Source organism: Atractosteus spatula, chromosome 13 (assembly GCF_055471065.1).
Source record: "Atractosteus spatula isolate fAtrSpa1 chromosome 13, fAtrSpa1.hap1, whole genome shotgun sequence".
Taxonomy (NCBI): Eukaryota; Metazoa; Chordata; class Actinopteri; order Semionotiformes; family Lepisosteidae; genus Atractosteus; species Atractosteus spatula.
The window spans coordinates 616,430-628,072 of record NC_142718.1 but is presented as its reverse complement, the minus strand read 5'-3'; the positions used below and the strand labels follow the sequence as shown (position 1 = coordinate 628,072).

Here is an 11,643-nt window from a genome sequence, read left to right as displayed (position 1 = left end):
TCTCCCTTCCCCGGCGACCCCCTCTCCCGTCCCCTGTCATCGCGATGTCGCTGCACCTTCTGAATGACACACGAGGTCGCGGTAGGTGACTGTGCGGGGACCCACCAGCACCCTCGTGTGGACAGACGGCGGTACTGCGCGTCACGGCCCGGCGGGCGGCTCACAGACACGCAGTGTCTCCCTCTGGCGGCAGCGCTGGTGAGCTGCACCCTTAAACCCGCAGGACGCGCTGGTAAGCGAAGGAACGACCATCGTGAACCTGTAAGTGCGTGAAAAGACTGTGTATAACTGCATTTCTGCTATCAGCAGCACGGCTACTACTAATACAAATCCGTACATCACCTGAATGTATATCTTTAATATCTGTCATGGCCTAAGATGTTAAACAAATTAGATTAAACCAATAGGGGGTGGAGGTTTCTACGTCATTCGCTATTAAATTGAGGAAATAAAAAAAGAACAAAAGAAAATACGTGTCGTTCTGTGATCGCAGCTCGGCGATAGATTGTTTTCCCAGTTGCCGCTCGATTGCTCGACACTCGGCGCTGGACGGCCAGGCCGCTGTTCGATCAGCTCGACATTCAACTCGTCGATCGCCGTGGAAACCAGCTCGGGGATCCAACATGGCGTCTCTGGCTCCGCCGTTGCGGGTCTGCCGCGGGATACTGAAGGAGATTCGGGCGGCCAAGGGGCCGAATTACCAACAGAGTATAGTTTATAGATACCTACTGGAACAATTCCGCAAGAACCAGGTAAGAAGGGCGACTTAGTTTCAGCAGAAAATGTCAAAGCCGAGATCCGGAAACCTGGTCCCCTATCCAAGGACACGGTGATACCCAATCACCTTCCTGCAGGGCAGTGAGTGGGCGTGAGTGATAGTTGAGAGAGCCAATCACAGAGCGCGGTGTGTAAGTGGACTGTGACGTGCCAGACCGATGGGAAGCGTGTCTTATATGTATATTATAAACATGACTAACAAGAATGTGTGTATGAACCCCTCTCTCTCTCAGTGCAGTGTCAGTGTACAGGAGGAGTGTGTGTATTAACCCCTCTCTCTCTCAGTGCAGTGTCAGTGTACAGTAGTGTGCAGGAGGAGTGTGTGTATTAACCCCTCTCTCTCTCAGTGCAGTGTCAGTGTACAGTAGTGTGCAGGAGCAGTGTGTGTATTAACCCCTCTCTCTCTCAGTGCAGTGTCAGTGTACAGTAGTGTGCAGGAGGAGTGTGTGTATTAACCCCTCTCTCTCAGTGCAGTGTCAGTGTACAGTAGTGTGCAGGAGGAGTGTGTGTATTAACCCCCCTCTCTCTCAGTGCAGTGTCAGTGTACAGTAGTGTGCAGGAAGAGTGTGTGTATTAACCCCTCTCTCTCTCAGTGCAGTGTCAGTGTACAGGAGTGTGCAGGAGGAGTGTGTATATTAACCCCTCTCTCTCTCAGTGCAGTGTCAGTGTACAGTAGTGTGCAGGAGCAGTGTGTGTATTAACCCCTCTCTCTCTCAGTGCAGTGTCAGTGTACAGTAGTGTGCAGGAGCAGTGTGTGTATTAACCCCTCTCTCTCTCAGTGCAGTGTCAGTGTACAGTAGTGTGCAGGAGCAGTGTGTGTATTAACCCCTCTCTCTCAGTGCAGTGTCAGTGTACAGTAGTGTGCAGGAGCAGTGTGTGTATTAACCCCTCTCTCTCTCAGTGCAGTGTCAGTGTACAGTAGTGTGCAGGAGCAGTGTGTGTATTAACCCCTCTCTCTCTCAGTGCAGTGTCAGTGTACAGTAGTGTGCAGGAGGAGTGTGTGTATTAACCCCTCTCTCTCTCTCAGTGCAGTGTCAGTGTACAGTAGTGTGCAGGAGCAGTGTGTGTATTAACCCCTCTCTCTCTCTCAGTGCAGTGTCAGTGTACAGTAGTGTGCAGGAGGAGTGTGTGTATTAACCCCTCTCTCTCTCTCAGTGCAGTGTCAGTGTACAGTAGTGTGCAGGAGGAGTGTGTGTATTAACCCCTCTCTCTCTCAGTGCAGTGTCAGTGTACAGTAGTGTGCAGGAGGAGTGTGTGTATTAACCCCTCTCTCTCTCTCAGGTGACCAGTGAGAAGCTGTGTCGTGCCCAGCAGGAGTCTCTGCACTCAGCCAGCTCGTACCTGTGCCTGCTGTCCAGCGTGCGTCTGCACTCCTCTCTGCACGCCCTGTATCACGGCAGGGGGGAGCGCAGTACGGAGGAGGCTGCCGGTCTGGTGGGGCTCCGGCTGCCCGCGCAGCCCGGGGGCAAGGGCTGGGAGGAGTGAGGGGCGGGGGGCGCCACGGACAGAGACTCTCGAGGAGGAGGAGGGTGAGACAGGCGGACAGCAGCACTGGTGAGACGGGCTCCAGCCTGTGCTGAGAGACTGATTCTGGAAGAGGGGCAGCCTGTGTCGAATTGCCCTATTGTGTCTTTAATAAAGATAAAGCAGCATGGAGATGATTTCGGGTTTAATCTGTTTAATGGGCGAATACCACCAGATAAGTCCACCGAGACTCCCAGTGCGCAGCAGTCTGATCCACTCCAGGGTTTACAGTGCTGTCAGTCAGACTCCCAGTGTGCAGCAGTCTGATCCACTCCAGGTGTGACAGTGCTGTCAGTCAGACTCCCAGTGTGCAGCAGTCTGATCCACTCCAGGTGTGACAGTGCTGTCAGTCAGACTCCCAGTGCGCAGCAGTCTGATCCACTCCAGGGTTTACAGTGCTGTCAGACTCCCAGTGCGCAGCAGTCTGATCCCCTCCAGGGTTTACAGTGCTGTCAGTCAGACTCCCAGTGCACAGCAGTCTGATCCACTCCAGGGTTTACAGTGCTGTCAGTCAGACTCCCAGTGCGCAGCAGTCTGATCCACTCCAGGGTTTACAGTGCTGTCAGTCAGACTCCCAGTGCGCAGCAGTCTGATCCACTCCAGGTGTGACAGTGCTGTCAGTCAGACTCCCAGTGCGCAGCAGTCTGATCCGCTCCAGGTGTGACAGTGCTGTCAGTCAGACTCCCAGTGCGCAGCAGTCTGATCCACTCCAGGGTTTACAGTGCTGTCAGTCAGACTCCCAGTGCGCAGCAGTCTGATCCGCTCCAGGTGTGACAGTGCTGTCAGTCAGACTCACAGTGCGCAGCAGTCTGATCCACTCCAGGGTTTACAGTGCTGTCAGTCAGACTCCCAGTGCGCAGTAGTCTGATCCACTCCAGGGTTTACAGTGCTGTCAGTCAGACTCCCAGTGCACAGCAGTCTGATCCACTCCAGGGTTTACAGTGCTGCCAGTCAGACTTCCAGTGCGCAGCAGTCTAATCCACTCCAGGGTTTACAGTGCTGTCAGTCAGACTCCCAGTGCGCAGCAGTCTGATCCACTCCAGGGTTTACAGTGCTGTCAGTCAGACTCCCAGTGCGCAGCAGTCTGATCCACTCCAGGGTTTACAGTGCTGTCAGTCAGACTCCCAGTCGACAGCAGTCAAGATGCCTTTATGATTTGTGTGCTTCATCAGTATAGTTGTAGTGTTAAAAAGTGGTGTGTAGTGCTGTCTAGTGGCATAATACATTTTCTAGTGATATATGATGAAATATATCGGTATAGTTTTGTGTAGTGGTGAATGGTTGTGTCCCAGCTCTGTGGGGTGGGGCTGTTGCAATTGATATAACAGACACAGTATGTAGTATCTGCTGTGTTGTATAGTATCTCTCTCCCAGTATCTGACCCCTTCCTCTGTATGGCTGTGTGAGCTGATAAGGACCTGCCTCACTCTGTCTGACCTGATAGGACCCTCCCTCTACACCAGAGAGACACTGACATTAATACAGACACACTGACTGGACACTCCAGTACATTAACACTGCACTGAGAGAGAGAGGGGTTAATACAGACACACTGACTGGACACTCCAGTACATTAACACTGCACTGAGAGAGAGAGGGGTTAATACAGACATACTGGACACTACAGTACAATAAAATTGACTTAAATACACGTGTTGGATAATCATTGTACCTACAGTTTAAATGTTAACAGTTTTTAGTTGCAGTGCGTGTGCAAAAAGTTTATTTTGTCAAAGGCCAAGGACAGAGCCAGTGTCTCCGTGTGTGTGTGTATGTCAGTGTGTGTGCATGTCTCTCTGTGTATTGGATGTGTGTCTTTGTGTCACTATATCCCAGCTCTGTGTGTCAGTGTGTATCCATGTCAGCTCTGCTCAGTGAGCTCACAGACAATTGAGATTGAAGTGACAGTGTCTGTCTGTGTGAGTGTGTGTGTGAGTGTGTGTGTGTGTCAGCCTCAGCTCTGCTCAGGCAGCTCACACACAGCTGGGATTGAAGTGACAGTGTGTGTGTGAGTGTGTGTGTCAGTCTCAGCTCTGCTCAGGCAGCTCACACTCAGCTGGGATTGAAGTGACAGTGCGTGTGTGTCAGTCTCGGCTCTGCTCAGGCAGTTCACACTCAGCTGGGATTGAAGTGACAGTGTGAGTGTGTGTGTCTCTGTGTGTGTGTCAGTCTCAGCTCTGCTCAGGAAGCTCACACTCAGCTGGGATTGAAGTGACAGTGTGTGTGTGTCAGTATGTGAGTGTGTGTGTGTCAGTCTCAGCTCTGCTCAGGCAGCTCACACTCAGCTGGGATTGAAGTGACAGTGTGTGTGTGTCAGTATGTGAGTGTGTGTGTGTCAGTCTCAGCTCTGCTCAGGCAGCTCACACACAGCTGGGATTGAAGTGACAGTGTGTGTGTGAGTGTGTGTGTGTCAGCCTCAGCTCTGCTCAGGCAGCTCACACACAGCTGGGATTGAAGTGACAGTGTGTGTGTGAGTGTGTGTGTCTCTGTGTGTGTCAGTCTCGGCTCTGCTCAGGCAGCTCACACACAACTGGGATTGAAGTGACAGTGTGTGTGTCTCTGTGTGTGAGTGTGTGTGTGTCAGCCTCAGCTCTGCTCAGGCAGCTCACACACAGCTGGGATTGAAGTGACAGTGTGTGTGTGAGTGTGTGTGTCTCTGTGTGTGTCAGTCTCAGCTCTGCTCAGGCAGCTCACACACAGCTGGGATTGAAGTGACAGTGTGTGAGTGTGTGTGTGTCAGTCTCGGCTCTGCTCAGGCAGCTCACACTCAGCTGGGATTGAAGTGACAGTGTGTGTGTGAGTGTGTGTGTCTCTGTGTGTGTCAGTCTCAGCTCTGCTCAGGCAGCTCACACACAGCTGGGATTGAAGTGACAGTGTGTGTCTCTGTGTGTGAGTGTGTGTGTGTCAGCCTCAGCTCTGCTCAGGCAGCTCACACACAGCTGGGATTGAAGTGACAGTGTGTGTGTCTCTGTGTGCGTCAGTCTCGGCTCTGCTCAGGCAGCTCACACTCAGCTGGGATTGAAGTGACAGTGTGTGTGTGTCAGTATGTGAGTGTGTGTGTGTCAGTCTCAGCTCTGCTCAGGCAGCTCACACTCAGCTGGGATTGAAGTGACAGGCCCTGCTCCCCAGAGCTGTCAGTGACAGAGCGGACTGGCTCCTGTCCCTGAGCCCAGGGCTCAGGGCTGGTACCAGAGGCGCCTGCAGGACCGACTGCAGACTGGCGCGCCAGAGCTGGCCTGCAGTGGGAGTGGAAATAGACCACAGCCTCCAGCTCAGCTGGGCCCAGACAGGCAGGAGAGAACCGTTGCAGAGAAACCTTCCCTGTCCTGAGTGTCCATGGGAGAGACGGGGAAGAGTCAGGTCTGGAAATGACATATATCCACACCTGTACACCCTGCAGGATCAGTGTTTAGTTTTTGTTTCACCAGCAGGTCCACTGTTACTCTGCAATGGTGTAACGTTGCATTCTAGACCAAGAGCGGAGAACAGGAGGCAACTCTGTACACAGAGAGTGGTGGGAGGGGGGAACAAGCCGCCCAGCCATGTTGCTAACACCGATACCCTGGCTCCTCTCCAGACACAGTTGGATGAGGTCCTCCAGTCAGGACAGAAGGCTCTTCTGTACACCAAGGGTGGTGGGGGTGGGGAACATACAGTTGGAGCCGATACCCTGGTTTCTTTCTAGAGCAGGCTGGGTGAGTAGCTCGCGACTCACTGGACTGGACGGGCCGATCAGAACTGGAGCTGTTTCTGTGTGATTATTTGGGTGTCCAGCTCGGACGGACATCTGAGAACTCATCTCCACAAACGTGAAGTCAGCATGGACCCCCCAGACAAAGAACACAACTACACAAGCACAACAACAACACAGACACTGAGTGAGTCCGGTGAGCAGCTTCCCAGCTAATCCAGGTCACTGTGGATACAACTGCAGCCAAACACGCTGATTAATCATAAATAATTAATCATCACCGGACTCTGAGGGGCGCTGCAGGAACTGACAGACCTGTCAGGAGTCTGTCCCCTTAATCCTGTGACAGGAGCTCTCATGGGAATCACACAGGACTGTGTGTGTGTTTCTGTGTGCAGTGTGAGTCACTGTGCATAAGTCTGTGTGAGTGTGTGTGAGACTGTGTGTGTATGGGAGTGTATGTGTGTGTGTGAGTGTGTGTGCGTGAGACTATGGGAGTGCATATGAGTCCGCGTGAGACTGGGAGTGTATGTGAGTGTGTGGGAGTGTATGCGAGTCTGTGTGTGTGTGCGTGGGAGTGTGCGTGAGTCTGCGTGAGACTGTGGGAGGGTATGCGAGTCTGTGTGTGTGTGTGAGTGAGACTCTGGGAGGGTATGTGAGTGTGTGTGTGTGTGTGACTGTGGGAGGGTATGTGAGTGTGTGTGTGTGTGATACTGTGGGAGGGTATGCGAGTCTGTGTGTGTGCGTGAGTCTGTGCGCGTGTGTGTGTGTGACTGTGGGAGGGTATGTGTGTGTGTGTGTGTGACTGTGGGAGGGTATGTGAGTGTGTGTGTGTGACTGTGGGAGGGTATATGAGTGTGTGTGTGTGTGAGTGATACTGTGGGAGGGTATGCGAGTCTGTGTGTGTGCGTGAGTCTGTGCGCGTGTGTGTGGAGGAGGAGCTGGCTCTGTAACTCCAGCCTGACTCCCACAGTTGCCCAACTTCCTGCTCTGGCTCAGGGGCGAGGAGCGAACCAGCCAACTGCAGGTCGCCGAGCCGCAGCCGGAGCCGGAGCCCAGGGGCAGGACAGGCAGGGAGCCGCGTCTGCACAGCGCCGTCTCTCTCTGAGCCCTCTCCTCTCTCATCAGCGCGGGCAGCTCCTCCTGGCAACATGCTGGGCATGATCAGGAACTCCCTGTTCGGGCAGCACGAAGAGACACCCTACAAACTGCTGAGCTCCGAGACAAAGGTGAGAGAGAGAGTAAATTTGATTTTTCTGTCAATTTGTTATGCAAACCCCAAATTAGCAGACTGTAGAATTGACTGTACAGTAGTACAGAAGTGACAGTGTATTGAAATGACTTTAGTATTAAAGAAACAGTGTATTGACTTTAGTAATGAAGTGGCAGCGTATTGAAATGACTTCTCTGTAGAATTGAAGTGACAGTGTATTGAATTGACTTTACTGTAGTATGGAAGTGACAGTGTATTGAATTGACTTTACCGTAGTACTGAAGTGACAGTGTGTTGAAGTGACTGTAGTATTGAAGGGAGATTATACTGAAATAGTATTGAAATCGCAGTATATTGAATTTACTGAAGTACTTAGGTTACAGTGTACTGAGGCAACTGTACTGTTGCCAAATTTATTTAATCACTTCCCCGCAGACTCATGGGAATGGGTTAATTAATCATGCTTTTCTCTAATTACACTCTCGTTAGCTTGCCGTCTCTGAGACAATGTAGCGCACAGCCTCTGGGCACGAGCGTGGCAATTACAGGCTGTCTGTGACCCGACATCTAACGACCCTGAAGACAATGGTACAGCGTCAGCACTCGTTAATGCAGGTTACTAATTAATGAGGCAGGCATGACAGTAAAGACCCAGTAGAGAGACACATCGTGACAATTCAGACACCTGGAATGAACCTGACTATTAAACATCATCTCTGTAGGTCTCCTGTCCTGCTGTGTGTCTATTACTGAGGGATTCTCTGTGATCTCCTCTCTCACTGTGTCTCCTGTCCTGCTGTGTGTGTCTATTACTGAGGGATTCTCTGTGATCTCCTCTCTCACTGTGTCTCCTGTCCTGCTGTGTGTGTCTATTACTGAGGGATTCTCTGTGATCTCCTCTCTCACTGTGTCTCCTGTCCTGCTGTGTGTGTCTATTACTGAGGGATTCTCTGTGATCTCCTCTCTCACTGTGTCTCCTGTCCTGCTGTGTGTGTCTATTACTGAGGGATTCTCTGTGATCTCCTCTCTCACTGTGTCTCCTGTCCTGTTGTGTGTGTTTATTACTGAGGGGTTCTCTGTGATCTCCTCTCTCTCGCTGTGTCTCCTGTCCTGCTGTGTGTTTATGACTGAGGGGTTCTCTGTGATCTCCTCTCTCTCGCTGTGTCTCCTGTCCTGTTCTGTTTGGAAGTAGGGATGGCTGGAAACTGGGCACTCATAACAGTAACAGTGTTTGTGGAACAACACTGATTGAGATGATAATGGAGTCACTCATGTGCAATTAAAAATGACGAATGTGCAAAGTGAGGCAGAAGACTTAATGAGCTGAGTGACTTATTCATCACTGGAACTGAAAACAATACAATAAATAAAACACTGGAAGAAAAGATGTAGATTAGATTTTAAATGTGCGTATTAACCCCTCTCTCTCAGTGCAGTGTCAGTGTACAGTAGTGTGCAGGAGGAGTGTGTGTATTAACCCCCCTCTCTCTCAGTGCAGTGTCAGTGTACAGTAGTGTGCAGGAGGAGTGTGTGTATTAACCTCTCTCTCTCAGTGCAGTGTCAGTGTACAGTAGTGTGCAGGAGGAGTGTGTGTATTGACCCCCCTCTCTCTCAGTGCAGTGTCAGTGTACAGTAGTGTGCAGGCGGAGTGTGTGTATTAACCTCTCTCTCTCAGTGCAGTGTCAGTGTACAGTAGTGTGCAGGAGGAGTGTGTGTATTAACCTCTCTCTCTCAGTGCAGTGTCAGTGTACAGGAGGAGTGTGTGTATTAACCCCTCTCTCTCAGTGCAGTGTCAGTGTACAGTAGTGTGCAGGAGGGGTGTGTGTATTAACCCCTCTCTCTCTCAGGGCAGTGTCAGTGTACAGTAGTGTGCAGGAGGAGTGTGTGTATTAACCCCTCTCTCTCTCAGTGCAGTGTCAGTGTACAGTAGTGTGCAGGAGGAGTGTGTGTATTAACCCCTCTCTCTCAGTGCAGTGTCAGTGTACAGTAGTGTGCAGGAGGAGTGTGTGTATTAACCCCTCTCTCTCTCAGTGCAGTGTCAGTGTACAGGAGTGTGCAGGAGGAGTGTGTGTATTAACCCTTCTCTCTCAGTGCAGTGTCAGTGTACAGTAGTGTGCAGGAGGAGTGTGTGTATTAACCCCTCTCTCTCTCAGTGCAGTGTCAGTGTACAGTAGTGTGCAGGAGGAGTGTGTGTATTAACCCCTCTCTCTCTCAGTGCAGTGTCAGTGTACAGTAGTGTGCAGGAGGAGTGTGTGTATTAACCCCTCTCTCTCAGTGCAGTGTCAGTGTACAGTAGTGTGCAGGAGGAGTGTGTGTATTAACCCCTCTCTCTCTCAGTGCAGTGTCAGTGTACAGGAGTGTGCAGGAGGAGTGTGTGTATTAACCCCTCTGTCTCTCAGGATGGCGTGAGCTACGAGGTGCGCAGGTACGAGGGCGGGCGCTTCGCCAGCGTGGAGTCGGAGGGCCGGGGGTTCGACGAGGTGGCGGGGGAGAGCATGAAGAAGCTGCTGAAATACGTGGGCGGCTCGAACGACAGAGGTGAGCGCGGGTTCGTCCGCTGGGCCGGGCCGGGCCGGGCCGCGGCGCCCGGTGGCTCACCCGCCTGTGCTGTCTGTCTGTCCTGCCAGGGCAGGGTCTGGGCATGACGGCGCCAGTCTGCATCACCGCCTTCCTGCGAGACGACGGCTCCTGGACGCGTCGCTTCATCTTCGGGCTTCGCGTCCCCAGCGGCTTCCAGGAGAGTCCGCCCGTTCCCACGGAAACGGGTGTCCGCATCGACGACCGGCCAGGAATGACCGTCTACGCCTTGTGAGTGTCCGTCCCTCCCTGTCTCCCTCTCTACCCCTGTTCCTCATCTATCTCCCGTCTCACTCTCTCCTCCCCGTCTCACTCTCTTCCCCTGTTCCTCGTCTACCTCCTGTCTCACTCTCTCCTCCCTGTCTCACTCTCCTCCCGTTCCTCCTCTTCCTCCTGCATCACTCTGCTCCTTTCTCACTCTCTCCCCTGTCTCACTCTCTCCTGCCCTTGTCTCACTTTCCTCCTGTCTCACTCTCTCCTGCCCCTGTCTCACTCACTCTCCTCTGTCTCACTCTCCTCCATCTCACTCTCTCTCCCCTGTCTCACTCTCTCCCGTCTCACTGTAACTCTCCTCCTGTCTCACTCTCTCCTCCCTGTCTCTCTCTCTCTCTCCCCCTGTCTCATTCTCTCTCTCCTCCTGCTCTCAGACAGTTCGGCGGGTTTGCCAAGGAGGTGGACTACCGGACACAGGCAGCGCGTCTGGCCACGGCCCTGGGAGACAGCGCCCCCTACCAGCGAGGGCTGTACCTGTGCTGCGGCTACGACCCGCCCATGAAGCCGTATGGCCGGCGCAATGAGGTGTGGTTCCTCCAGGAGGAGCCCTAGAGCTGTGTGGGGAGCCTCAGGAGACGCAGCTGGACTGGACTCAAGCGAGCGAGACTGGAGCCGTGTTTCAACTGGATTACACTGCTGTGGGCTGGACTGGATTCTATCTGCTCTGGACAGGACTGGACTGGACTGGACTTGATTCTATCTGCTCTGGACAGGACTGGTGTGGACTGGACTCTATCTGCTCTGGACAGGACTGGTGTGGACTGGACTGGACTCTATCTGCTCTGGACTGGACTCTTATCTGCGTTACATCAGTGAGGACTTGAGGACCCTAACAAACCACACAGGACAGAGCAACTGACACAATCACAGATACACTAACACAACTCCACACACAGTACAGTCCAGCATATGATTAAGTAGTTTAACTCTCTCTCTTCAAATTTAATGTGAAGATGTGACAATCATTCTAACTTCAGCATACTTCTGTATTAATGGATGTGTGTCAAATGTTATTTAGTGGGATTAGCAGTAGTAGAAAGTAAAATATCAGTTTGTATTGAAGATTTGGGGTTATGTATTTTATGCTGTTATATATTTTTATTATTGCAATTTCTGAGATCTATTTTTTCAGTGTGATTTTTCTGTGATTTGCGGCAATACCAGTTGTGCATCAGGACTGACCAATCGTGATTCTCATCTTCCGCGGTAGTGTGCGCAGGGCACACACTAGTGCACAGAGCTGGTAAACCGGGGCGCCACGCCAGGCACAACACAGATCAGACCCTAACACCTCAGCGCGGTCTCTGGTGCAGCCTACAGGGCCTGACAGGCACGAAGCTAGGACCGCCGCGCTCAGGAATTGCGCTGTGGAGGTCCGGGTTCGAGCCTGCAGTGTGGCGCTGAAGGATGGGACAATGATGTAACTCATGGGTGGGGCCAGCTCCTGTGGAGGACGTTACTGTATAAATCTGTAATGCGCGCTGTAGCTACCTTGTGAAGAGCACTGATGCAAATAAATTGATTGTTGAGTAATTGATTGATGGATTGATTACTGCTGCTTGGGATGACTGGCTTGCTGAGCTGCATC

General features: G+C 52.1%; 2 protein-coding genes across 3 annotated transcripts; both read left to right on the top strand.

Moving 5' to 3' along the window:
* The first annotated feature begins 210 nt into the window (after positions 1-210).
* fmc1 (formation of mitochondrial complex V assembly factor 1) lies at positions 211-2,437 on the top strand. 2 transcript variants are annotated; one of them, XM_088930968.1, is made up of 3 exons: positions 211-261; positions 505-752; positions 2,059-2,437. In XM_088930968.1, the coding sequence occupies exons 2-3, from the start codon at positions 624-626 to the stop codon at positions 2,260-2,262; spliced, it is 333 nt and encodes a 110-aa protein (XP_088787094.1). In that variant the 5' UTR covers positions 211-261; positions 505-623; the 3' UTR covers positions 2,263-2,437. The 2 variants fall into 2 exon arrangements, with proteins under 2 accessions (XP_088787094.1, XP_088787095.1); XM_088930969.1 differs by having other exon boundaries at positions 247-261; positions 494-752.
* A 4,211-nt stretch (positions 2,438-6,648) lies between these two features.
* On the top strand, positions 6,649-11,589 carry LOC148821490 (heme-binding protein 1-like). The gene is made up of 4 exons (XM_088930952.1): positions 6,649-7,221; positions 9,605-9,743; positions 9,833-10,013; positions 10,430-11,589. The coding sequence occupies exons 1-4, from the start codon at positions 7,144-7,146 to the stop codon at positions 10,605-10,607; spliced, it is 576 nt and encodes a 191-aa protein (XP_088787078.1). The 5' UTR covers positions 6,649-7,143; the 3' UTR covers positions 10,608-11,589.
* Positions 11,590-11,643: the final 54 nt, after the last annotated feature.

Coding starts and splice junctions, on each gene's coding strand:
- fmc1 (XM_088930968.1), top strand. CDS start 624: ATGGCGTCTCTGGCTCCGCCGTTGCGGGTCTGCCGCGGGATACTGAAG. Junction 753..2,058: donor AACAATTCCGCAAGAACCAG/GTAAGAAGGGCG, acceptor TCTCTCTCTCAG/GTGACCAGTGAGAAGCTGTG.
- LOC148821490 (XM_088930952.1), top strand. CDS start 7,144: ATGCTGGGCATGATCAGGAACTCCCTGTTCGGGCAGCACGAAGAGACA. Junction 7,222..9,604: donor TGCTGAGCTCCGAGACAAAG/GTGAGAGAGAGA, acceptor TCTGTCTCTCAG/GATGGCGTGAGCTACGAGGT. Junction 10,014..10,429: donor GGAATGACCGTCTACGCCTT/GTGAGTGTCCGT, acceptor TCCTGCTCTCAG/ACAGTTCGGCGGGTTTGCCA.